Source organism: Felis catus, chromosome E1 (genome assembly GCF_018350175.1).
Source record: "Felis catus isolate Fca126 chromosome E1, F.catus_Fca126_mat1.0, whole genome shotgun sequence".
Lineage (NCBI taxonomy): Eukaryota > Metazoa > Chordata > Mammalia > Carnivora > Felidae > Felis > Felis catus.
The window spans coordinates 40,128,844-40,154,434 of record NC_058381.1 but is presented as its reverse complement, the minus strand read 5'-3'; the positions used below and the strand labels follow the sequence as shown (position 1 = coordinate 40,154,434).

Sequence of the window (25,591 nt, the reverse complement as noted above, 5' to 3'; positions counted from 1 at the left end):
AATAAGAGAGAACCATGTACTTTTCAGTGGATGCCCACGGTGCATCCTTTAACACTACGATACTCTCTTTAACGCTACGACACTCTCTTTAATGCTATGATACTCTCTTTAATGCTACAATACTGTCCAAGCCCCACAAAACTCAGATGCCATTTCCAGATGAAGGATGGGGAGACAGAAATTTTGAATGATTTCTGAGTTTGTACAAAACTGACTCTTCTTCCCCCTCAGTTGGAATGAAGGTTGAAAATAGTTTAAGCAGTCTAAGAGAAAGGTAGTTATGTATTCTTAACATACCTTGGAACATGGATTTAGAAATTTGTACCTGATATATATATGCTTATACATAAATATGTGTCTGTATAGCTACCTGTATTCATATCAATATTTATATGGAAGTCTTTAGATAAAGTGCTAAAAAGGGAAACTAGAATATTAGCAGATTATCCTTGTTGTGTGGTTATGGATGATTTTTATTTTCTTGCTTTAATTTTTTGTATTTTCCAGAAATTCCACAATAAGCAGGTATGAAATTCATAATGCAAACATTATTGTTTTTGTTATTATTTAACTATAGCATCAAAGGCTAATGACAATCTGGAAAAAATATTTATAAATCATCATACAGGCCAAGCTTTTGTTTTCTGTTTCACAAAGCAGCCCTATCAATCAATCAAAACACTTAAGCATATGAAGTGTTGCTTAATTTCTTTCATGATAATAGAAAAGCAAGTTACTACAATTGCCAGATCCTATCTTTCTTCTATCAGATTGGCAAGATCATGAACTTTGATTACACGTTGTGTAGGTCCTCTCACACACTGATGGGTGTGTAAGTTGTAAAACCTTTATGAAGGGTGATTTGGCAATAGCCATCAAAATTACAAATGAAAAAACTCAAGGATCCAGCAATTTCTCTTCCAAGAGTTTATGGGAGGGCTATAGCAAGATATGTGTAAGTACACAGTTACATAATAGCAAAATATTTAAAATTAAAGTTTATAATGCAAGATATTGGAAATATTAGAAACAAATGTCTTTCAATAGAGAATTGGTTAAATGATCAGTACAATAGAACACTATGAAGAATGTTTTTATGTACTGAAATGGAATGAGCTCTAAGATATCTTGTTAAGAGGGAAAAAAAAAAGAGTTAAAACCAGAGTGTATACTCTGCTACTATTACACCTGCTATCATGTATAACGAACAAAAACATATCTATATCTATCCATCTGTTTTTCTTGTATGTAAATAATACAATAGCTAATGTTTATCAAACAATATGTAGCCAATACACTGCTCTAAGAGCTTTATATAACTCAGTTAATCTTCAAAACAGCCTATGAGATTGGCACTATAACTATCATAATTTCCATTTTATAGTTGAGGAAATTCAGGTGCGGAGGGGTTAAGTGAGGCTGGGAGCAGAGGGGAGGGCAGGTGAGAGGCGAGAGAACTGACTGGTGGACACAGAAAGAGGAGAGGCTTTGCACTGCCTGCCCTTTGGTGTCCTTCTCGTGTGACTGCATTGCCTATTATTAAAAAGAACGAGGGGCGCCTGGGTGGCTCAGTCGGTTGAGCGTCTGACTTCAGCTCGGGTCATGATCTCACAGTCCGTGAGTTCGAGCCCCGCATTGGGCTCTGTGCTGACAGCTCAGAGCCTGGAGCCTGCTTCTGTTTCTGTGTCTCCCTCTCTCTCTGCCCCTCCCCTACTCGTGCTCTGTCTCTCTCTGTCTCAAAAGTAAATAAAAACATTTAAAAAATAAAAAAAAAAAAAAGAACAAAAAGGACCTGTCTGTCTTGGACCTCACTGTATTACACTTGCCCAGAGGTGTCCATCTGTGGATGTGCAGTGCTGGAAGGAACACTGGACCAAGAAACAGAACATCTGGGCTGCCTCACTCCATCATTAATGTGTCCTCTCCTGGGCCTTTGTATCAGCTTCTGTAGAAAAGAAGTGCTTCAGGGTGATGGTCATGGTGACATTAAATTATGTCAGTGCTTCCTAATCTATTTGAGAATTTGAGTCATCTGGGAAGCTTTAAAATATACAGCTTCTCAAGCTCCCATGAGCACATACTCTGATTTAACAGGACTGGGGTCCAGGTTGGAGGTCTGCATTTTTCAAAAGCCTCCGCCCTAGGCAATTCTGACATAAAATCACGTTTAGAAACCCTGGACCACATGATGTCTCCCTCCCAGTTCTAAATGTCCACATCCTGTGAAGTACTGAGCATCCTGTCAGATCCAAGCAACCCATTATCTGGCTCCACCCTTCTCAGTCCATCTAGCTGGTCTTGGAGGCTGCCTTACCTCCACACCCACCTAAAAAGAAAAGGCAAATTAAAATGAGGGGCTGTGTCTCTTGACCCAGATCTCCACACCCACTGCCCCCTTCATCCCCACCTCCCACTCAGTCCCCTTCTCTGGGTGCTGCCTTCCAAAGGTCGAGCCTGTAGTCTCCAGGGTTGCCATCACCATTCCAAGGTACCAAACCCAACCCGGAGATAGGAATTTCGACCCATCGTGGAATTTACACGCGGACCTGAATCCTCTGTGGATGCTAGCCTCTTCCCAAAGGCATTTTATGCCCTGCGATGGTATTCTGGGTGTCTTGTATGCTAATCCCGCCTACCGCCAGGTGGTCTATGAAGTTGGAGCTCTTAAAAGAAGTGCACAACATTCCCATTTTAGTGAGATGTTTTGGACATTCCACGATCTTCCGTCCTTCTTCTTCCCTTCCTTCCCCTCCCCCGCCCCATCTCCTTCCATCAAGGAAAGGGTTCTGATCACTGCTCTTCCAGCCCACTTAGAGAGGAGGCTGAGTGTTCAGTTCACCTGGAGGCCCGGGGAGAACGTGGCTCCTACCTCTTGCAGTTTTATGATGAGTCTCTTTCCATCGCACAGGCAGTTATTAATCATGACTGATGCTCACTGACCAAGCCCAAACAAATGTGTGGCACACTCCACATACCACACACAGTCACAAATGTTTGCTTTGCTCATATGGGCCCACACGAGGATACCATTTCCTCCTGGGAGGAGTCACAGGACCGGACCTCGAAGAGCAGCCACTCTGCCTGCAGCAGGAGGCGCAGGGCCCCCGGCTTTTGCCTGTCTGGTTTTCCGAGAGGAGCACCCACGATGAAACGGGGTTGGCTGCCAGCTTGCCACCCGAGGAGATGTGGAAGGGGAGGACCCATTCCAGAGACAGAGGCCGCGGCTCCCTCTGACCTGGGCTAATGACGGCTGGCCCGTGTTTGGCCATGATGACAGGTCTTTTCGAAGATGGCATTTTTACCCTCTGGACAAATAGCAGTTGGCCCGAGTGGGGCTTTTTTATGAGTTGAGGTACTCAGGGCTGGAAAATAAACAGGCAGCTAATGAGACGTTCTTATGGAAACTGGCATAAATAATAACAAAGGAAACATCCTGTCCCCTGTGCCAACACCCTCCGGTGAGGGGCTATAAAAGCTGCTGGCCGCTGGCCACCGTCAGACGTGGGGAACTCCGGCCGCGCTCCTGACCTGCCACCTGACCAGCCGGGACCATGGGGTGCTGCCCGGGGGACTGCTTCACCTGCTGCCCTCAAGAACAAGACTGCTGTGAAGTGTGCTGCTGCCAGCCCGCCTGCTGCGGCTGCTGCGGGTCCTGCTGTGGCTGCTGCGGGTCCTGCTGCGGCTGCGGGGGCTCGGGCTGCGGGAGCTCGGGCTGCGGAGGTTGCGGGAGCGGCTGCTGCGGGAGCGACTGCTGCGGCAGCGGCTGCGGCTCGGGCTGCGGGGGCTGCGGGGGCTGCGGGTCCAGCTGCTGCGGGTCCAGCTGCTGCGGCTCGTCCGGGTGCTGCGGCCCCGTCTGCTGCCAGCCCACGCCCGTTTGCGAGACGAAGTGAAGCCCCCTGTCTTCTCCGCGGAGGTGGCCCAAGCAAAGCCTGCACCTGCTGCAGGTGGGGACCCCTCGTCTCCGGGACCTTCCCCGCATCCAAGACAGCATCCTGCCTCCGTGTTATTGGTAGACGAGGGCTTGTTCTCCAGCGCCTGCCCTGGTGTTTCAAGGCCCCGAGCACAAGAGCCGTATGCTGGTGAGAGAGGAAACTGGTTCCCATCCAAAGTGATCCCGAAGCTCACAGGGTGAATCCCCATGGCTTTATTTTCATGGACTCACATGTCTTGTCACTATAAGGCATCCTCTGACTCAAGGTGGCTTTGGGACTGACCCTTCTCCTCAGCTTTCTGCTGCTTTTTGGTGCGAAGATTTCTTTGTTAACTTCTTAATAAATTCGAGCTTGCTGGCGTAACCAAATTAGTTCTCCCGCCTCTTCCTTGGCTCCCTCTTGGGCACCGGGCCAGGAAAATTTACTCTGGCATCCACAGTCAGGGTTTTGAAATGTGGTTTGTGGGCCACTTGCATCAGAATCACCTGGGGACTAGTTAAAATGGAGATTCTGGAGCTCCCCCAACTTCTCCCCCTCCCCCAGACAGGCAGAGTCAGAATCCCCAGGGGAGTGGCTCGCTGATCCGTGTTTTTAACAAGAACCCTAGGTATAAAATAAAATTTCTATGTGCTGCATGAGATTTCACTTGGCGGGGGGGGGGGGGGGGGGGGCTTTTAAAAATACAGATTCTTAGGCTTCACCATTAGAGAACTTGTCCATTAGCTCTAGGGAGGCAGCCCCAGCCAGGACTTGCATTTTTAAAATGCAGTAAATGGGTAAATGCTGAGGTTGGCCAGGGTTTACTCTTGAGCAAGGGGCATGGCTTCCTTCAGCATTATGGCTCTCCTAGAATGGTTCTGCAGGAAGGCTTCAGGTTTGTTCAGAACTTTCTCGCAAGGTCAGGGGAAGAGGCTTTGGTGAAACAAGCTTGATTCAGAACGGAAGAGAGTCCTGTGGCAAAACTTCGTGAACACGGTGCCTATGGATGTTCTGGGAACTCCAGTTCTTTCTTCTAGCCAAAATGCTTCGGCAAAGTCTGCCTCTTCTGCGTCAGGTTTTCCTGTCCTGAGACCAACTGTACTTCTTCTGCTTGAGTCCCAGGGATGCAAGGGGTGAATGTACATCTGCCAGGTGGGGCCTGAGCCAGGTGTGTGTGGGTCCAGTCGGAAGGTTAAAATTTAAAAAATAGTTGATTCAACTTTTTGCTGAACATGATCTTTTTTTAAAAATTTTTATATTTTATTTTATATTTTAGAGAGAGAGAGCGCGCGCGAGTGCAAGTAGGGGAGGTGCAGAGAGACGGAGACAGGATCTGAAGCAGGCTCCAGGCTCTGAGCTGTCAGCACAGAGCCCGATGCAGGGCTCGAACTCACGAGCAGTGAGATCATGGACCTGAGCTGAAGTCTTAACCGAATGCTTAACCGAATGCTTAACCGACTGAGCCACCCAGGCACCCTTCTTGCTGAATGTGATCTTAAGCTACATGTGGAATAAAGCTAATTCTGCTCTTGCCTTGGAAGAACAATATTTATTTTTATTCCTGCAAAGCAGTGTTTCATTCAACAAACAAGAAAAAAAATTTTTTTTAAATTCAAGTTAGTTAACATACAATGTAGTCTTGGGCTCAGGAGTGGAACCCAGTGATTCATCTCTTACATATAACACCCAGTGCTCATCCCAAAAAGTACCCTCCTTAATGCCCATCACTCATTTAACCCATCCCCCACCCACGTTCCCTCCAGCAGCCCCCAGTTTGTTCTCTGTATTTAAGATACATGCCATTAAGCATGGCAATGATCTCCAAAAATACGAAAAAATGCAGAAAAATCTGAAGAAACAATAATAGCCACCTGGATTCTCAACTTCAGCATTTATCACTGACATATATGTTTCCAGACTCCTTTTAAGCATATTTACAAATAAAACTGGGATGTTATTTTTACTTTTTTTACCTTAATTTTTTTATAAGTCAACTTTTTAAAGGTATAATTTATATAATAAAGTGCACCTAATTATAGTATACAGTTTGATGAGATTTGCCAATCGTATATACTCAAGTAACCACCACTGCACTCACGGTATAGAACTTTCTATCATCCCTCAAATTCCCCAGTGCCTCATTTGCAGGAAATCCTCCCCACCCCTGACCCCAGACTCAGGCAACCATCAACCTTTTGCCACTTCTAGAATCTCATATAAATGAAATCATGCAGTGTGAACTCTTCCACTTAGAATAACATTATTTATATTTATCCTTGTTGCAGATATCGAAGTTCATTCCTATTTGCTAAACAGTATTGCATTGTATGAATAAAGGACATGAAAAAATATTCATCTACTGATGGGAATTTGGCTTGTCTCCAGTTTTGGGCTATTATGAATAAAGCTGCTATGAATATTCATGTATAAATTTTCTTGTGGACATATGTTTTCATTTATTTTAGATAAATACCTAGGTGTTGGATCGCTGGATAAATAGTGTGGCAATGTTTAACCTCATGAAAAAGCTACCCAACTGTTTTGTGACTGTTTTGCCACCAGCCATGTCTGAGATTTCCAGTTGCGGCACGTCCTTGGTAACACTTGATATGGTACATCTTTTTTATTTTTAGCCATTCTAGCAGCTATAGAGTGGTAGCTCATTGTGTTTTCATTTTTTTTGTTTCATTTAAAAGTCCAGCAATACTACTAGTGTCTTACTTGGGAGAGACTTCAAACTTTGAGTCTGCCCTGGTTCAGTTTCAGACTTACTATGTAGGTCATTCTTTGCTCTGGTTGGAATTGGACTCCTAAGAACTAACTCTTTAACTCCCAGGACAAAACCACAGCCAGAGCATGAGTGTGCCAACAGTACAAAATTGCCAAGAGGCCAGTAGGTCTGCATTGAGCAGTTGTGATTCAGAGCATCTGATTCTTCTATTGCTTCTGATAATGGCTTCCCGGATGGGTGAGAGCAGGGTAGTGATTTCTTTGAATTACTGACAAATCGCTGCCTTTCTTAGCTGCCTGCAGAGGTCCTCATTCATTTATCAATAAATATTAATTGTAAACTGCCTATGTATCAAACATTGTTCTGGGTGCTGGATATATATCAGTGAATACACAAAATCCTTGCCCTTTGGTACTTATATAATGTCAAGGGAGATGAAAGCTACAAGAATAAAGTAGAGGGGCACCTGGGTGGCTCAGTCAGTTGAGCTTCTGACTTGGCTCAGATCATGATGTCATGGTTTGTGAGTTCAAGCCCTGCATCAGGCTCTCTGCTCTCAGCACAGAGTCAGCTTTGGATCCTCTGTCCCTCTGTCTGCCCCTCCCCTCTCCCCACTCATGCATGCTCTCTCTTTTTCTCTCTCTGAAAAATAAATAAACTTTAAAAAAAGAACAAAGTAGAAATGTGTAGATTGTTAAAAGTTCCGCTAATTCCACTTAGCAGGGAAGGATTCTTTGGGAGGACATTATGGCATAACAGGTGATGCCACATTAAGTTTCTCACCTGAGAGAGTTTATGAGGGACTTGTGGGAGGAAGGCCATCTCCATGTGAATTGCATTGCTGGCTTAGCTGAGGAAGACGAAATGCATAGACAAACTGGAAAGGTGGAGATCAGGATCTTGGGGGCTCCTTCTCTGCCTTACCCACTGCAAGACTGTTGTCCAAAAAGTCTTCTTTTCCAACTGTCTGAGAGCTACATCTCAAGGATGACACTTCTTGTTCTTAATCTTCCACTTTCAACCACTGGATTCTATAGATTCTACCTCCATAAAACCTCTCATATTGCTCCAGTCCCATGACACTGCCCAGTTCAGGTTGTCACCAGGAAACTTTTGAGTAACTGCTCCAGAACGCTGATGGCCTCCTGGGCTCCAGACTTGCCCCCCTTCTCCAATACCTTTGCCATAGCCAGAGATGCCTTTCCAAAGAGCAAACTTGGTCAAGTTGTTCCCTTGTTTAAAATACCCCCATGTCAGTATAAAATCCAACTACTTGTCGTGGTCCACAAGGGCTTTCATGGTAGAGTGCTAGTAACCCTTTTAGTACCATTGTTGTTCCTTCCTCTCCCCTGAACCTTCCATTCTGGCTGTGGAACAATTTACTGCTCCCCAAATGTATCATGCTTTTGATGAGCCTTGTCTAATTTCCCAAAAATCTTGTGGGTGTTTCTCCCGGGTGCCCCCATAGGACCAGTGCAGCCATCTGTCATAGCACTTGTACGTATACTGTACCATAATTGCTATGGATGGATCTGTCTCTCTCCTAAACTCGGACTCCTTGAGGCAGGAATTGCAACTCATTCTTTTTGTAGCCCTCTCACAGAGCCTGATGATGGCTGAATCGAATGGCTGAATAAAAGAGAAATTGAGTGAGTAATTGCATAAATTAATGAATGAAGGGAGAGATGATGAATGGATGGCATGATGGTTCAGCTTTTCTAAAGGAGAGCCTGGATTTTGTATTGATGTTGAAAATGCGTTGTGGAGCTGGGCCTTTACTTAAACAAGGATGTCAGGCCTTGGTGTTTAGAAACCTAGGATTCTTGGGGTGCTTGGTGGCTTAGTCAGTTAAGCATACGACTCTTGATTTTGGCTCAGGTCATGATCTCACGGTTCATGAGATCGAGCCCTACTTGGGATTCTTTTTCTCTCCCTCTCTCTCTGCCCCTCCCCTGCTTGTTCTCTCTCTCTCTCAAAATACATAAATAAACATTAAAAAAAAGAAACCTAGGGTTTGTTTCTCATCTTATGTCTGTCTCAGGTAGTAGCATTGACACACTTTGAGAAAACATCTGTATTCTTTGCTTTTGTTCACAATGTCTTTGCAAAAGATCTCTGGCCTTTCCTCTTTATCCTTTGGATTTTGGAAGTGTCTTTCTTTTAGGAGCTATTAAATCACCAAAACCAAGAGAGATTCTGGAGGGCCACTGAATGCTTGAGGTATAAGTGGGTGGGGGGAAAACAGGGAGGAGAAGCATAGAGGCAAGATCAAGTACTTTCTGGGGACAAGTAGAGCCAGTGGTCTGGGACAGAACTGTTCATAGAACAGGACGGAGGGCAGCACAGTTGGCTGAGCCTATGACATGCAGCTTTGACAGTCTTTTGAGAAAGGTCAGACCAAACAGAATGGTGAGGAGGAAGGAGAGCATCCCTAGATTAGGGGGCAAGCTGAGTGGGATCTTTAGCAAGTGACTTAAGCTTTCCAATTTCAACCACCTTTCCTTTTCTTTACCTATAATGGGAAGAGACAAGTTCTTATCTTGGGGGATTGCTGATGGTTTTAAATAAGACCATTTCTGCAAAGCATAGTCATTTAAAATCCAGCCCAGACATCCCTTCTCCCACAGAGCTCACCACTGCTCTCCTCTACTAATCCCTGTATGTCTATTGTTGACCTTACCATGGCACTGCAATGAGTTTGCCTGCATGCTTGTCTGCCCACCAGAGAATGAGATATGTAGGAAGGAGTGAGTAGGTCCTATTCATGTGGACATCCCTAATGGCTCCCCTTCTCCCCATGGCTTGGCTTGGTACAGAGGACTAGAAGATGGATAAATTATAAGTTCCTCTCTTCTTCCCCTGTTCCTGCCACTCAGAAACACAGATCATTCGGTTTGAAGGCCACGATGCTTATGCCAAGATGATCTGTTGTGCCGAAGATTCCAAATTTAGCAAGCCAATAAACAAACAGCTTCTTTATGGGTAGATAAACAACTTCCAGATCAACAAACCTTGGCATAATAAGATGTTCCTCTGAAAACCGGCCCAAACAGCAATGAGGAAAAGACGCAGGGTCTCCAAACAGCACATGCCAGTGAGTTGGTATAAAAGTGAGGGCTTGGGAGAGCTGTCCCAGTCAGGCAGCACCCCTCTCAGCACTCACAAGGAGCAGAGGCACCACCACCATGTCTGGAAACTGCTGTTCTAGGAAATGCCCATCTGTGCCAGGCATCTCTCTCTGCTCCAGTGAGGTGAGCTGTGGAGGGCCTGTCTGCTTGCCCAGTTCCTGCCGGAGCCAGACATGGCAACTGGTGACCTGCCAAGATAGCTGTGGGTCATCTAGCTGTGGCCCACAGTGCTGTCAGCCCGCCTGTTCTGTGAGCAGCTGTGCCCAGCCTGTGTGCTGTGAGGCCACCATCTGTGAGCCCCCCTGTGTTGTGAGTAGCTGTGCCCAGCCTGTGTGCTGTGAGGCCACCATTTGTGAGCCTTCCTGTCCTGTGAGCAGCTGTGCCCAGCCTGTGTGCTGTGAGGCCACCGTCTGTGAGCCCGCCTGTTCTGTGAGTAGCTGTGCCCAGCCTGTGTGCTGTGAGGCCACCATCTGTGAGCCTGCCTGTGCCCAGCCTGTGTGCTGTGAGGCCACCATCTGTGAGCCCGCCTGTTCTGTGAGTAGCTGTGCCCAGCCTGTGTGCTATGAGGCCACCATCTGTGAGCCCGCCTGTGCCCAGCCTGTGTGCTGTGAGGCCACCATTTGTGAGCCTTCCTGTCCTGTGAGCAGCTGTGCCCAGCCTGTGTGCTGTGAGGCCCATTCCTGCCAGCCAGTCCTCTGTGTACCCACTCCCTGCCAGTCCATCATCTGTGAGCCCAGCTGCTGCCAGCCAGTCATCTGTGAGCCCAGCTGCTGTTCAGCTGTCTGCACTGTGCCTAGTTCCTGCCAACCAGTGGTCTGTGAGCCTGTCTGTCAGCCGGTGTGTCCCACACCTAGCTGCTGTCCATCTGTCTGCTCTGTGGCTAATAGCTGTCAGGCTATCTGCTGTGACTCCAATCCTTGTGAGCCATCTTGCTCAGAGCCCAGCAACTGCCAGCCAGCTCGCTGTGTGGCCCTGGTCTGTGAGCCTGTGTGCCTTCGCCCTGTCTGCTGTGTCCCAAGCCCTTGTGAGCCGCCTTGTGTCTCGAGCACTTGCCAAGAGCCCTCTTGTTGTGTCTCCAGCATCTGTCAACCCATCTGCTCTGAGCCCAGCCCCTGCTCAGCAAGTATCTGTGCACCTAGTCCATGCCAACCTACTTGCTACGTAGTCAAGCGCTGTCGGTCTGTCTGCTGTGAGCCCGTTTCCTGCCCATCTACCTCCTGCCAACCTCTCTGCTGCCGCCCAGGGTCTTCTGCATCTGCCATCTGCCAGCCAACTTGCTCTAGGACTTTCTACATACCCAGCTCCTGCAAACAGCCTTGCTCTCCTTCGGTTCCTTACCGCCCAATCTGTCGTCCAATCTGTCGCCCAATCTGCTCTGGACACATTACTTACAGGCAGCCGTATGTGACATCCATCTCCTATCGCCCTGCCTGCTACCGCCCATGCCACTCCATCCTGCGCCGACCAGCCTGTGTCACTTCACTGTCTTACCGTCCGGTCTGCTCCCGCCTGCCTTGTGCTGACTCCTGTAAACGAGATTGCAAAAAGTCCACTTCCAGCCAACCAGATTGCACTGACTCAACGACCTGCAAGGCTGAGGTCTCAGATTCCAGTCCCTGCCAGCCCACTGAGGCCAAACTCACCAGCCCAACCACCCGTGAGGCTGAAGCCACCCCGCCTACTGCCACCAAGCCTGCCGACCACTGATCTGGCCTCAGCCCACCAATTCCTGCAAAGCAAACCTCCAGTTGGAGAGAAACCTCGACTGCCCTCCCCAAAGCTCACAACGACTTAGAATCTTTCTTCACCATCACTCACCATCTTCTTACACTTCAAAAAACTCACCAGAAATTTCAGTATCCTGATGGTCCAAATGCAGGCCCCCTGGGCACTGAGAGGGGGATCATCCTGAGCTCCTGCCCGCTGCTGCCATCAAGCTGAGAAGAGCTGCTTCACCACATCATCTGGAGTCTCTTTCCCAGCGTTAGGTTTTTTTCTGTCCTCATGCCTGTGTTCCCTTGCTGGGTGTGCTCATTTTCCTTGGGGACTTCTTCCATGAGAAAAAGATATTTCACTGTCCAATAAAGTGGCTAAGTTGAAGTGGCATGTTCTCATTGTGCTGTTGTTAATATTCATATTCTCATCAGCTAACTTATTTTGACAGCAACTTCATCCACTCATCCATCCAGCCTTCCAACACGCTTCATTAGACAGCTGTTGGCTGGGGACTATAGTAGGCTGTAGGACTGAGAAGTCAGCCTTTGCTCTGAGGGAACTCACTGTTGGAATGGGGATGGGGAGAGACAGAGAGGCAGAGAGACAATTACTACGTTCTGTTGTGCTAAGTGCTGGGACAGAGGCAAGCACAGGGCAGTCTGAACTCAGCAGGGTACGGGGATAGATAGGAAAGAATTCTTGGGGAATGTGAAATTGAAGCTGGGTCTTTCAGCACAAGTAAGAATGGACCAGGTCAAAATCAGAAAGGAAGAGCTTTCCAGGCAGAGGAAACATATACATGAATGGGGCTTGTGAGCACACTGTTCATTACTGAGGCTTGGGCAGAGGTGTGCTTAGAGGCATGGTGAGCTCTAAGGTCAGTTAAGTAGACAGTAGTGACCTGAACCCATTGGGCCTTGTAATCTATACAGAGGCATTTTCGTTTGGTGCACGGTTGACATGAAGGCACGGGGGGGGGGGGGGGCAGATGTAGAGCAGTGACATGAAGAACACTTGGTTTCGGAATGTCCCTCTGGCCTTGGTGTAGAGAAATGAATGGAGGAGCATGGACTTGGGTATAGGGAAACTGGGGAGCAAGCCAGTTGACTTTGGGGTTCACAGTGGAATGAAAATAAGTGGGAGGTCACATGTACAATAAGAAAGACAACTGGATTTTTTTTTGTGCAAGAGCTTTATTTATATTCTCCTAGTCTCTGTAAGGCACAATCCTTGTGTAAACTTCATACACAGCCTCTTACAATCCTAAGGACAGAGTCTCTTCGGAGTAGTCTCTTAGGGCACAGAATGAGGGGCTATGTCTAGTCCTCAAGGTGCATCTTGGGCTAACCTAAGCACAAGAGGGGGTAGAGCAGAGTTTCTGAACTTCAGTGCTATTGACATTTTGGGCTAAATAATTCTTCCTTGTGGGCATCATTCTTTAACATTGTAAGATATTAAGCAGCATCCTCTGGACTTCACCAACTAAATGCTGGTAGCATCCCCTGAGTGTGGCAACCTAAAATGTCTCCAGACATTGGCAAACACCCCTGGGGATGAGGGGCAAAAATCATCCCTGTTTGAGAACTTCTGGGTGAGACAGCAGCAGAGGGAGAATCTCAAAGGTGGAACTTATCCTGCATGTTGCTGTCAGGGGTACTGTCTCATCAGCCTATTGAGATTTATCTCCATCTCCTTCCAGAGTCAGGAGAGGAGTTGGCCAGGGCTTTAAAATCTCTGTCCCAAGCACAGACCCAGTGTTTCATGCAAATCATAGCAGTTCTGTGAAAGAAGATGCTTTTCTCTCTATTTTACAAGATGAAGAATATGAGTGACAAACAATCCAAGGGCCCATCAACAGAGACAAGAACATTGTGGTGTATTCACTCAATAAATACTATGCTGCAATGAAAACTAGACAATGGCCATATGTAAAACAGGGGTGAACCTGACCAGTGTAGAGTTGATACAAACAAGCCTCCAGACCACATATATATTTAAAGCTGAAAAACAACACACACACATACATGCACACACACATGTATGAGTATACACACATGTATACATATGCACATGTATACACACTTACACATATATACCATATGTATATTCACAGGGGAATGCTAAACACAAAATTCAGGACAGTCACAGCTAGAAAGTAACATACAAGAGTAACATACAACATAAATGCATGTAACATACAAATAACATACAGAACATACGGTTCAGTCCAAAGTTTGTGTTTTTTATACATCACCATGTCTCTTGCTGTGATCACAACAGCCCTTGGTGATACATTCGATGTCTTTAGTGCCTTGCCATAGCAAAGTGAAAGGTCTCCCTATTGAGAGATACCTTTTTTTTCATCTTTATTGAGGTATAACTGACAAAATTGCAAGATATTTAAAGTGTACATTGTGATGATTTGATACGCACATATATTGTGAAAAGAATCCTCCTATCTAATCAACTAACACATCCATCACCTCATATTTCTGGGGATGTGAGAACATTTAAGTTCTCTTAGCAAATTTCGATTATGTAATACAGTGTTATTAACTAGAGTCACTATGTTATATATTAGATCCTCAGACCTTATTCATCTTATAGCTGAAAGTTTGTACCTTGTACCAACTATTGAGAAGTTTCTTTAGGAGAAAAAAAGGCAAGAGCAGAATCAGAGAAAGATGGATGTTAAAATCGATTACTTTAAAAACAATAAAAGTGGTATGAATGAGCACAGGACATTGGTACCTTTTTCAGAGCGAAGTTGACATGGCTTCTCAAATACATTCATGTTCCCATTATCTGATCTATTTGGTAAGACCAGAAGTATTTCTCCTGAAAGATGGAGAGCTTTGGGATGTAGACCTTCAGGAATAAAACAGCACAGTGATCTTTGCAGTTTGCAAGGTGCCAAAATGATTAGTGATGAGTTGGATGGCAAAAGGAGTAATCGGGGCTGTAACACAAAAAGCAATGGTTAAAAAAAGGCATTTTAATGACAAAGGTGAGGATTTCCCAGATCATGATCTCATGGTTCATGAATTTGAGCCCTGTGTCAGGCTCTGTGCTGATAGCGGGGAGCCTGCTTGGGATTGTCTCTCTCCCTCTCTCTCTTCCCCTCCCCCACTTGCTCTCTCAAAATAAATAATAAATAGACTAAAAAAAAGAGTAAAAATAACTTGAGCAACAGCAATGCAGTTAGTTGGTAAACTCTTGGTACTTTGCACCCTTGGGTAATGAGTCATCTTGTCCCATGGAATGCGTTAGTAGCAGAGCCCAAAAATGAGACTCTACCCTATTGGGATCCCAAGGCCATGATCTTTCTATTCTGTCATGAGTTTCTGGTGTGAACCAGGTCAGGACAGGGAATGATGTGGGTTGCTGAAGTTGGCCAGTAATGCAGAGCCTTGACAAATCTAGAAAAAGACGGGAAGAATCAGTACAGCCAGCACCTCATAAGTCCCTCTTGGAAGAGGCTGATTTAATCCTTGGGAAAATACTTTGCAGTTATTAAAATTTCCAAATTTAAAGAATGTCTTTTGGTGTATGGATAAGTGGAGGTAAGTATTCATACCAGTTTAATCTAGTTGATGACTCTAGTCACTAACGGGCAAATGGTCCCCAGCAAGGGGGCTGGCCACCTGCCCACTAGCCAGTGCACTGTTGTACTAAGGTCAGTCTTCAATCACTATATCACAGTCTTTCTCCTCCACTCCAAAGTCAGGAGGTCTAATAGGTGATTACAATCCGAGGTTTGGGGGTCAGTCCCAACTAGGTTTGGATCTTGTTTCACCCTCTTATTACTTGCATAATTTGGAGAAATAGGATTTAAACTCTCTGAGTTAGTTTTGCTACCTCTAAGATAGCAGTGGGAATTGCAGCTACTAATAAGGACCATTGCAAAGATTCAATGAAAAATGCAGTCAAGGGCTTGGTATATAGTAAGTATGCTATAAATGGAATGGAAGCCATTAGTATTAGTATTAGTATTAGTATTAGTATTAGTATTAGTATTAGTATTAGTATTACTAATAAAGTTGGGTTTCAGGAAAGCCAAATGGGAAGGTTCTAGAAAGAGGTGGAGACACTGAAGTGTCCTTGGGATGTACTGCCTGGCTCACCATCTCAGACATCGCCCTCTTTCAATTGGGTCAAGGCTTCATTTCCTGATTGTCTAAATGGTGCAGAACTGCATTCCTGGTGGAAGAGCAGGTTGCTTTGGCTGGGCTGAGGCCTTCTGATGAGAGGTTAGCACAGGGAAAGGCCCACTTCAGGGAGGCTGGAGAGCAACCTGTAAAAAAGACAGCTCATTCCAGAGCAGGAGCAGCATCAACGAATCCAAACTCGGCAAAGAAAACTCTCAACAGACAAGTTTTTAAACTGGGGACAATATCTTCCAGGCTCCCGAAGCCTACTAATCAGATGTTTGTATACAAATGAGTAGAAACAATAACAAGGAAAGATGCTCTAAGTCATACCAACACCCCTGAAGAGCTATAAAAGCCCCTATAAGAGATATCTTTCACACCCAGGTATACTGAGTTTGCAACTCCCTAGCGAGCTTCACATCGGCACCATGGTGGACAGCTGCTGCCCCGGAACCACCACGGCCATTCCAGCTGTGCCCACCTTCATGTGCTCAAATGGTGGCAGTTTCCAAAACGGTATCTGTTTGCCTAGTTCCTGCCGGAGCAGAACTTGGCAGCTGGTCACCTGCCAAGAAAACTGTCAGCCATCCAGCAGTGCACCAAGTGGCTGTGAACCTGCTTGCTGCCAACCTACCTGCCTTCCGGCAACTTCTTGTGTTGGTTTTGCCTGCCAACCCATTTGCTCCCGCACAGCCGGCTATGAATCTGGAACTGGTCAGTCTCCTTATTTGGAACCCTCCTGCTTGGAACCCACCAGTTGTCAGGCAAATTGTTGTGAAGCCATCCTCGACCAGCAAAGCTCCTGCCAAGAACCTATCCTCGTGTCCAGATCAGCTTGTGGCCAATCGGTCTCCTGTGACACTAGGTCCCAACAGCCATCCTGCTCTGAGGTAAATTCCTGTGCTGAAAATTCTTGCCCACCAACCATCTGTGCAGCCAGTCCATGTCAGCTAACTTGCTGTCAACCAGGTTCACGTCAACACATCAATGGTGAAGATCAGACCTGCAAATTAACTTATTACCAACCCATCTGCTACATTTTCAAGACTTGCCCATCGGTTCCCTGCATGCCTGTTCCCTGCCAGCCATCAACTTGTGTGTTCAGCTCTTGCAATCCTACATGCTACGCATCGTCCCCTTGCTGGTCGCTTTGCTGCCAACCAGCTCCTTCCATATCTTTCATCTGCCAGCCAGTGGCTAACTGCCAGCCCCCATGTTCTGTAAAGAACCCTTGTAAACCAGTTTCCTGTGGCACCGTGCTTTCCAGCCAACCAACTTGGGATGGATCCACTTCCTGCAACCAAGGTGGCTGCACACCCCCTTCCTGCCAACCAGCTTGCTGTGTAACAGGTTTAGGCAAATCATCCGGCGGTGGCTGCAATGGTCTCCAACCAACTGCCCCAAGTGTCTGCAAAGCCAGCGCCTGCTCGCCAACTTCCTGCCAACCCAGCCATGAGTCCAACGTCTGTAAGACAGCACCTCGCTGATGGAGCACCCTTCACAGCTCCTTTGAGGTCTGCCACTATCTACAAGTGCATAGCCACCCTATGGCGCCCTCTTCCTGCTGAGCACAAATGCTATCTGTGGGCTAACTTCATTCTGAGTCCAGCCCCACATTCTCTCCAGGCGCTGATGAGGGGACTTGTTCAGCCACTAAGAGATCCTTCTTTACCAAGGAGGACATTTCAGCAGGCATGGTCCTCTCTATGGCTCACATTTCCTCATGTTGTCAATTCATTTCACCTCAGCAAAGCCTTCTCTCCAGTATTTCTTTTCTCTCTCTCTCTCTCTCTCTCTCTCTCTCTCTCTCTCTTTTGTTTTGATGTAGCCAGGTCTTTAAAAAGACTCCTTTGCTGCCAACTGCTAATAAAAATGTGAATGGTGGGGCATAATGAATAAAACTCTCAGAATGCTTTCATTCCTTTCAGTACACCTCTTCATAGATTTCCTTCAGGTCACATTTGAACACGATGACCTTGGGTCCTCTAAGTTAGTGGTTCCCCTTGGTCTGCAAGGGTGGCTGGTGTCTGCAATTATAGATGCTCAATCTGGAAGGGAGAAAGGGCAAATAATCCCCTGGCTTCCAACCTTTATACCACCAAAAGCTCTTTTGAGTTGAGTGGCCTTCGTTTCCCCACAGTGAACAGACTTGGAAGCCAAAGACAGAAATGGTCCAGGGAAGCCACGGGTTAAAATAAACATAAGTTTGGGGCAACGAGAATAGCTAAGGGTTAATTCACTTAAAACTGGTTTTGATGATCATTCACCTAATGGCCAATTTAATAAAATGTAAAATTAGACATTTTTTGTTGTTTGTTTGCTTATGTCTTTGACATTTTAAGAGACAGTTTTAATAACAGTCTAAGATGACATCTGAGTGAGTATTCCTCATATGTAATTATCAAATCTAAACATTTGAAAAATGGTTGGACTGGTTTTCTTTCGGAGAAAGATTACAAGGAGGTTTGCAGAGTGTATCTGTGGCAATGATGTAAAATCCTTCTCTGAGGGGATCTGGCTTCCCCTTTCATCAAAGGCTCTGGGTCTGTGAAATGACTTAGGTCTGAAACTCAAAACATTCCTACACAGGTCCATGAAGGAACACATGTGAAGATGCTCACCGTGACATTTCTGTGATCATATAGATTTTAAAAGATTTTACAGGAATCTGTGTCCACTACTGGGAGGGTGGGTAGGCAGGAAGCAGTGATTCCTTCCATGAGGTACTTCTTGGTCTGATTCTCCAGAGAAGCAGAACCAGTAGGATAGATATAAAGAGATGTCATAAGAGGAATTTTCTCACGTGATTTTGGAGGCTGGTATGTCCAAATCTGTAGTATGGATCTGCAGGCTAGAGATCAAGGAGAGCCGACAGTGGGGAAGAAGTTTGAAGGCTTTGTGGTGGAGAATATACTCCAAACAGAATAAAATAGCTGCCTGTAGGAAGATAATGGGGCATAAGGAGAACAGGAGTTAAATTAATTTGTATATAAGTATGTAAAGAAAAAACAGGACCGAGGCCTTGCAAGGACAAAAAGTGATAATGTGCCATAAGGAATATAATTAACTCAGTTATTTGCAGCTGAAGTCCAAAAAGGAAATTAAAAACCGGAAGAAGAGAGGGACCTTGATACTGCAAAAGAATTACCATAGATGGAATGTCTTCTAGAAATGACACTTTAATGGATAGCCCATTTAAATCCTCTCTCCCACATCTTCCATGGAGATTTCAGTGACGCCAGAAGAAGCAGGAGGCTCTGGAAAGCGTGATGCATCTTACCTCAGTCCTGGACAGAACTGTCAACAATATTTCTTACACTGTAAGTTTAAGAAATTACATCTCCTTAAACACTTTGCTTACTAATACCAGAATTCTCGACATAGCTGGAATTTCAAATTCCATTTTGCAGTAGTTTTTGACCCAGCTAAATGTGTGTTATTCTCTTTATCTTTCCAATTGTGGGTTTCTCTGTTGTACTGGCAAGTGTTTTACAGTGGCCGCCTGCCAACAGGCAAACTGCACGTTTTCAACACCGCAAGTGTAAAAGGTGTCTTGGGAAATGGTGTATCTCTTCCTATACTTGGCAACAGTTTAAATAACTGAGCATTTATTAGATCCTTTTAGGTTTGCTAGGACTTGTCCATAAAACATCTGCACCTCTTATTATAAACAATGTTCTGCAGAGCCTGAACATGCTTATAACTAAATCTTTATTTTCATTTATGTCCCAGATAGGGGAGCAAAATACAGGGAAGTCTTGAGGAAAATATTACAGACAACCACCACTCAGACATTTTCTTATATCTACTTTGGATCTTCCCCCCAAAAACCCCACAATTGAAATAAGACATTTTTGAAAAAGTTGAAGTCCTTTTTGTACCCTTCTCCACCTCCAAAACATTTACATTTGTCCCTACTCAGATACAACCTTGTGTACACTTTGAGTTACTGTTTATGTAAAGATAAAACAATGACTAGTATTTATGAAGTATTTAGACAATACCTCGAGTTTAGACAAATTTAAAAATTTACATATACTATGTAAAATCACACCATTTATTTTTCTCCTTCACTATTGCTTTTAAGAATGGCTTTTATCAAGAATTAAATTGACTAATTATTAAGAATTTAGAACAATAATGTTTTATTGCATTTTGATACATGACCTGTTTCATTATAGTAGTTATTGCTGCATAACAAATGACTCCAAAAGTTAGTGGCAGAGAACAACAAACATTGATTATCTCACTGCTTCTGTGATTTAGAAATCCAGGTGTGGCTTAGCTAGGCATGTCTAGCTCAGATTCTCTTATGAGGCAGTTGCTGAGGTGTTGGCTGGGGCTGCAGTCCTTATGGGGCTTGGCTAGGGAAGGACACACGTCCAAGCTCACTCACGTGGCTGTTGCCCAGAGGTATCATTTTCTTGCCACATGGGCTTCTCCACACACTGGCTGATAGTCCTCATGGCCTAACAGCTGGATTCTCCCAGAGCAAGTGGTCCAAGAGGGAGACAATGAGCACATGGTACGAAATCACACATCTTTTATAGCCTCATTTTGGAAGTGACATCCCACCACATTCATGGTACTCTATTCATTAGAGACAAGTCAGGAAATCCAGCCCACACTCAAGTGAAAGGGATTACACAAAGGCATGAATACCAGGAGGTGGGGATAATTGGAAGTCATCTTAAAGGTTGCCTACTGCACTCTGCTTTTTAGCCCCCTAGTGATTCACGTACTAAATGCATTCACTCCTTCCTAGGGTCCTCCCAGATCTCATATTATACCATAAGCTCAAAGTCCAGAATCTCATCACTGAAATCAGGTGCAAGTGTGGACCAATCTCCTTAGGCATGATGCCTTAAGTGCAGCTTCAAAGTACAGTTCTAGATCTGCAGACCTTGTGAAAGGGAAAGATATAATTTATCCAAAAGGTAGGGTAATGGTGGTAAATCTGATGGCGTGAACTTCAAAGCAGCTAAACTTTTTGAAGGAGGAAAGAGAAGAATGACATTAGAGACAAAGCCACTGTGAGAAGTAGGTTTTCTAATCTGACTGGTGCCTTGGTCAAAATTCAGGACAATGATGCCTGAGTATCATTGACTTCATCAAATCCTTATAGCTTAAGGAATCTTGCCAATAAATTGGCCATTTATTTACACAATCACTCTGTGACATTCCTATTACTTTTATTTGAATCTATGTTTGTTTGACCATCTCCCAAGGAAACACTGCTTCTCTGGGCAGCTCCAAGAGTGAGCTTTCACTTATTTTTGCCTAAATTAATATTTAGAGCTCCCATGATTGGTCTTGTTCCTTGATTCTACAAGGCCAACAGAAGATATGTCTTCTGCAGACAGATATTTCCATATTCAGTTACACTGGGGCATTCCTATCTCCCAAAGATATTTTCTCTGGGATAATTATGACCAGATACCTCCATTCTTCATGATGTGATTTGAATTCCAGTTCCATTCCCAGGATAGTTGCTCTCTTCAAAACACTTTTCAATTATCCAATATTCCTTTAAAAAGGGCATGATCAGAACCTAAGTCAAGACCTAGTTATTTTCTAACCTGCCCAGAGAAATCATCCTGCTCTTTTGACTATAGTCCGTATTTCCCCTGGATCATGTCTGTGTGATGAGGTCATCAAATACTATTCTCTAAGTTAGATATCTCAGCCCTGACCAGAAAATTTTCTGGGATTTTATGAGTAAGTGAGGTGAGGGGCATCTGTCCTCCTGTAGGGGATACTTCTGTAACTCCTCAAATGATTTCTTGGTCCCTATATTGATATCCCCTGCTCCTTGCCTTGGCATGCCTGTTGCTAAGTTCATATTCCTATCCCAGGAATGCTGATGTCTTTACCTCAATTGCATGGAAGAGAGAGTTCTTCAGGTTCACATTTGATATTGACTTCAGATATATGGCTCTTTAACTTAAGTCTAAGTTAACCATAGTGCCTCCTCCCTAGAAAACTCCACATGCTTTGAGTATCTGCAGAAAATACTATCCAGTGGATCTGCTCCAAGCTGTCTGCTCAACTTCCTCTCTAGTACATCTCTTATCCAGAGTCTCAGCTTGCATCTGAGGTCCAGGGATTATTATAAATATATGAAGAAAGAAGCTGTCATTGGAAATGAGTGTATCTTGGCATTTGTCATTGAAATCAGTCCATGCTTCTGCACTCTTTTCATAAGTTGAGAGTCCTTTTCAATTATCCTGCTGAAATCCAGATTCATGTTCTATTCATTTTCATTGGTCAACAATCTAGCTCTTTGACACAACTTGGTTTAACTGGTCTTATGTTCTGTCTTTTTCTAGGGGTTCACAAAGGATCTTTTTCTGAGGCAAGATCAAACTTATAGGTGTTAGATTTGCAGAAATCTGAAAATGGAATGGCATTTGCTTGTCTCAACACATTCAGCATTGCTTGTTCTCTAAGACTCCTCAAATACCAATATATGCTTTACTCCAGTCTCTAAGTGCTCTGGGCCATGATATGCACAGCACACAGTGACATGAATTTATCTAGAGAAGCTGGTGCTTGTAAAATCTAGTTGTCCTTATAAATGTTTAGTCATTTTTCCAATTTGATTATTCCCCTGTCTGAAAAGACAGATACCAAATAAGAGTCTTTCTGGTGTAATCTCACATTCTTTGGGCCACATTCCAGAGGCAGAGCTCAGATCTTATTTCATTCCCAGGTCCCAGCACAAGTTAAGGAGAATAGACCCTTTTTATAAGCCTGGATTTTCCTTGCCAGATAAGAACATGTAGACAGTTCATTATTTAGTGAGGGGTGGATACTAATGTATTATGGGAAAAAAATTAGTAGAATCGCACTGAGGAGTTTACTTCAAATCAGACTTCTTCTGGTGGTTGTAGTGAAAGGGCGGGCCTACGCAGGCGACTCCATCTTGTTCTGTGTCCTTCACCTTGGCCACACCTCCTCCCCTCGAGTAAACCCTCCCTCACCTGCCGGACCCTTCCCCAGGACCCCTCCCCAGCCAATCGACTGAGGCCATAGCCATTACCTCACCAACTGCCCCCAGGCCCCAATAAAACCTTTGTCCTTTTGAAACTTGCGCTCTTTCCCTGGTATCTCACCGCTGCGTCGGTGCAGGTAGGGGATTGAGCTCGAGCTAGCTCGAATAAAGGCTCTTTGCTTTTGCATCGGACTCGGCTCCCTAGTGGTCTTTGGGGATCACGAATTCTGGGCATAACATTTGGGGGCTCGTCCGGGATCCCCAAGACCCCGAGGGACCCCCGACCCGGAGAGCCTGACTGGCCACGGTTAGTGTCTGTTTGTTCTGTCTTTTCTGTGTGAGCTCATTTCTGGAATTCTGGTAGTGCCCGACGCGGTCTAGGTGGACGCACTGGAGGACCACGGGCCGGGAGTTTCGGAAGATGTTCCGATTCTCCCTTCTGGAGGGACGTGGAATCCCCTCAAAGGTCTGAGACGAGGCGGGTCGCTCCCGCTGGTCGGCGTGAGGCCGTCGTCTTTGGAGGGACGTGGAATCCCCTCATCGGTTTTGGAGGGACGTGGAATCCCCTCATCGGTTTTAGAGGGACATGGAATCCCCTCAAATGTCTAAGCTAGCTCTCAGTTTTGCTTCCATGGAGTTGGAAGACTTTCTAGGGGCCCTCTGTTTGTCTGTTTTTGTGTTTCTCTGTTTTGCTCTGTGGACTTACTGGACGGACGTTATGGGACAGACTCAGACTACTCCTCTAAGTATTATGATTGATCACTTTAAGGATGTGAGGGGAAGAGCTAACAACCTCAGTGTGGAAGTCCGAAAGAGTCGGTTGCAGTTTTTTTGTTCTAGCGAGTGGCCAACTTTCAATGTCGGATGGCCACCAGAGGGGACCTTCGACCTCCCTACCATCCACCGAGTCAGGAGTATCATCTCTCAGCCTAAGATGGGCCATCTTGATCAGCTCCCTTACATTATCACTTGACAGGACCTTGTAGAAGACCCACCCTCTTGGCTTAAGCCCTTCCTAACCCTGCTCCCTCTGGAGCCAAAACCCATTCTTGCTTTGCAGGAGACAGAGAAGAGGAAACGTCTTACCCAGCCTTCAGCACCCCTCTACCCTGTCCTACAGGGGGGTACTGAAGAAGAATTAATTTTTCCTCCCCCGTATAACCCCTCTAGGATGCCGGAAGAACACCATCCTCCCCCTCCGGGGGAGGCAGATGCTGTTCCGAGAGCGGGAGGCGGAAACACCCCAGGGGGAAGCCCGCCATTTACCAGACAAAGGGCTCAGAGGGAGCAATCCGCCTCCGCCGCCGACTCTACTATTCTGCCCCTGCGAGCCACCGGACCCCCAGACGCGGAGGGGAATCAGCCCCATCACTATTGGCCTTTTGCCACTAGTGACCTCTACAATTGGAAAGCTCAGAATCCTAAGTTTTCTGAGAAACCGGCAGGGCTTATTGATTTATTAGACTCTGTTCTTTTTACCCATCAGCCCACATGGGACGATTGCCGGCAGCTTTTGCAGGTCCTGTTCACGACTGAAGAAAGAGAAAGAATCCTCAATGAGGCCCGAAAACTAGTTCCGGGCGCAGACGGGAATCCCACCACCAACCAGGCTCAGATAGAGGCCTCCTTCCCCTTAACTCGGCCCCAGTGGGATTTCAACACGGCAGAAGGTAAGGAGAGGCTCCGGGTCTACCGCCAGACTCTAATGGGGGGTCTCCGAATGGCTGCTAGAAAGCCAACCAATTTGGCCAAGGTAGGAAATGTACAACAGGGAAAAGATGAATCTCCGGCTGCCTTTTTAGAAAGGATCATGGAGGCATTCCGTACCTATACCCCCATGGATCCAGAGGCTCTGGAAAGCAAGGCAGCTGTTATCATGGCCTTTGTAAACCAATCGGCCATAGACATTAGGAGAAAATTACAGAAAATAGATAGACTAGGAGAAAAAAGTCTGCAGGACTTACTGGTGGTAGCCGAAAAGGTATATAATAACCGGGAGCCTCCTGAGGACAAGCAGGCTCGCGCCATGGCGGCTGCCAGCAGTAAGCAGACTCGAGACCTGGCCAGAATACTACTAACTACCACTGCTGACTTCCCCGAGGAACGAGACTGCCGTCTCCGGCAGCTGGCAGATGACGCAAGAAAAGGTAAAGAAACCACCAAGGGGGGGAAGCAGAGGCTGCAGAAGGATCAGTGCGCATACTGCAAGGAGATAGGGCATTGGGCCCGAGATTGTCCGAAATGGGCCGGCTGGAAGGGAAGCAAGACTGATCGAGTAAAAGTCCTAGAGCTGGATGAACTAAGTGATTAGGGGAGTCAGGGTTCGGACCCTCTCCCCGAACCCAGGGTAACTCTTAAAGTGGAGGGGACCCCTATTGACTTCCTTGTCGACACCGGAGCACAACATTTGGTCCTCCGCACCCCACAAGGAAAACTAGCTAGCAAGAAGTCCTGGGTACAAGGGGCAACTGGTATGAGCCAGTATTCATGGACTACCCGAAGAACAGTAGATTTGGGAACGGGCCGGGTATCCCACTCCTTTATGGTAATACCAGAATGCCCCTACCCGCTGTTAGGACGGGACTTACTGACCAAGATTGGAGCTCAGATAACTTTCAGACAAGGGGGGGCCTCAGGTCACCGATGGCAAGGGCCACCCCATCCAGGTCCTGACCATGAAACTGGAGGATGAATACCTCCTCCACCAGGAGGCGCTCCCGAGAGAGGATAATATAGACAGATGGCTACAAGAATTCCCCTTGGTTTGGGCAGAGACAGGGGGGATGGGACTAGCCGCTCATAGGACCCCAGTCCTGGTAGAGCTCAAGCCAGGAGAGAGTCCGGTAAGGATCAAACAATACCCCATGTCTCAGGAGGCCTGGAAGGGGATCCAGCCACACATCCGGAGACTACGAAGCCTAGGGGTACTAGTTCCTTGCCAGTCTGCCTGGAACACCCCC

At 45.9% G+C, this 25,591-nt stretch overlaps 3 protein-coding genes across 3 annotated transcripts; all 3 read left to right on the top strand.

The window, feature by feature from the left end:
• Positions 1 to 3,164: 3,164 nt before the first annotated feature.
• Positions 3,165 to 3,987, top strand: LOC111557764 (keratin-associated protein 17-1). Its single transcript, XM_045044806.1, has one exon. The coding sequence runs from the start codon at positions 3,552 to 3,554 to the stop codon at positions 3,888 to 3,890; it is 339 nt and encodes a 112-aa protein (XP_044900741.1). The 5' UTR covers positions 3,165 to 3,551; the 3' UTR covers positions 3,891 to 3,987.
• Positions 3,988 to 9,789: 5,802 nt separating this feature from the next.
• On the top strand, positions 9,790 to 11,870 carry LOC101086358 (keratin-associated protein 16-1). Its single transcript, XM_019817870.3, has one exon. It carries the CDS (start codon positions 9,828 to 9,830, stop codon positions 11,475 to 11,477), a length of 1,650 nt encoding a protein of 549 aa, XP_019673429.3. The 5' UTR covers positions 9,790 to 9,827; the 3' UTR covers positions 11,478 to 11,870.
• Positions 11,871 to 16,031: 4,161 nt separating this feature from the next.
• On the top strand, positions 16,032 to 17,124 carry KRTAP29-1 (keratin associated like protein 29-1). The gene has a single exon (XM_006940396.5). It carries the CDS (start codon positions 16,066 to 16,068, stop codon positions 17,122 to 17,124), a length of 1,059 nt encoding a protein of 352 aa, XP_006940458.4. The 5' UTR covers positions 16,032 to 16,065.
• Positions 17,125 to 25,591: the final 8,467 nt, after the last annotated feature.

What these genes read in the sequence shown, in the direction of transcription:
- LOC111557764 (XM_045044806.1), top strand. Translation starts at nt 3,552, where the DNA reads ATGGGGTGCTGCCCGGGGGACTGCTTCACCTGCTGCCCTCAAGAACAA.
- LOC101086358 (XM_019817870.3), top strand. Translation starts at nt 9,828, where the DNA reads ATGTCTGGAAACTGCTGTTCTAGGAAATGCCCATCTGTGCCAGGCATC.
- KRTAP29-1 (XM_006940396.5), top strand. Translation starts at nt 16,066, where the DNA reads ATGGTGGACAGCTGCTGCCCCGGAACCACCACGGCCATTCCAGCTGTG.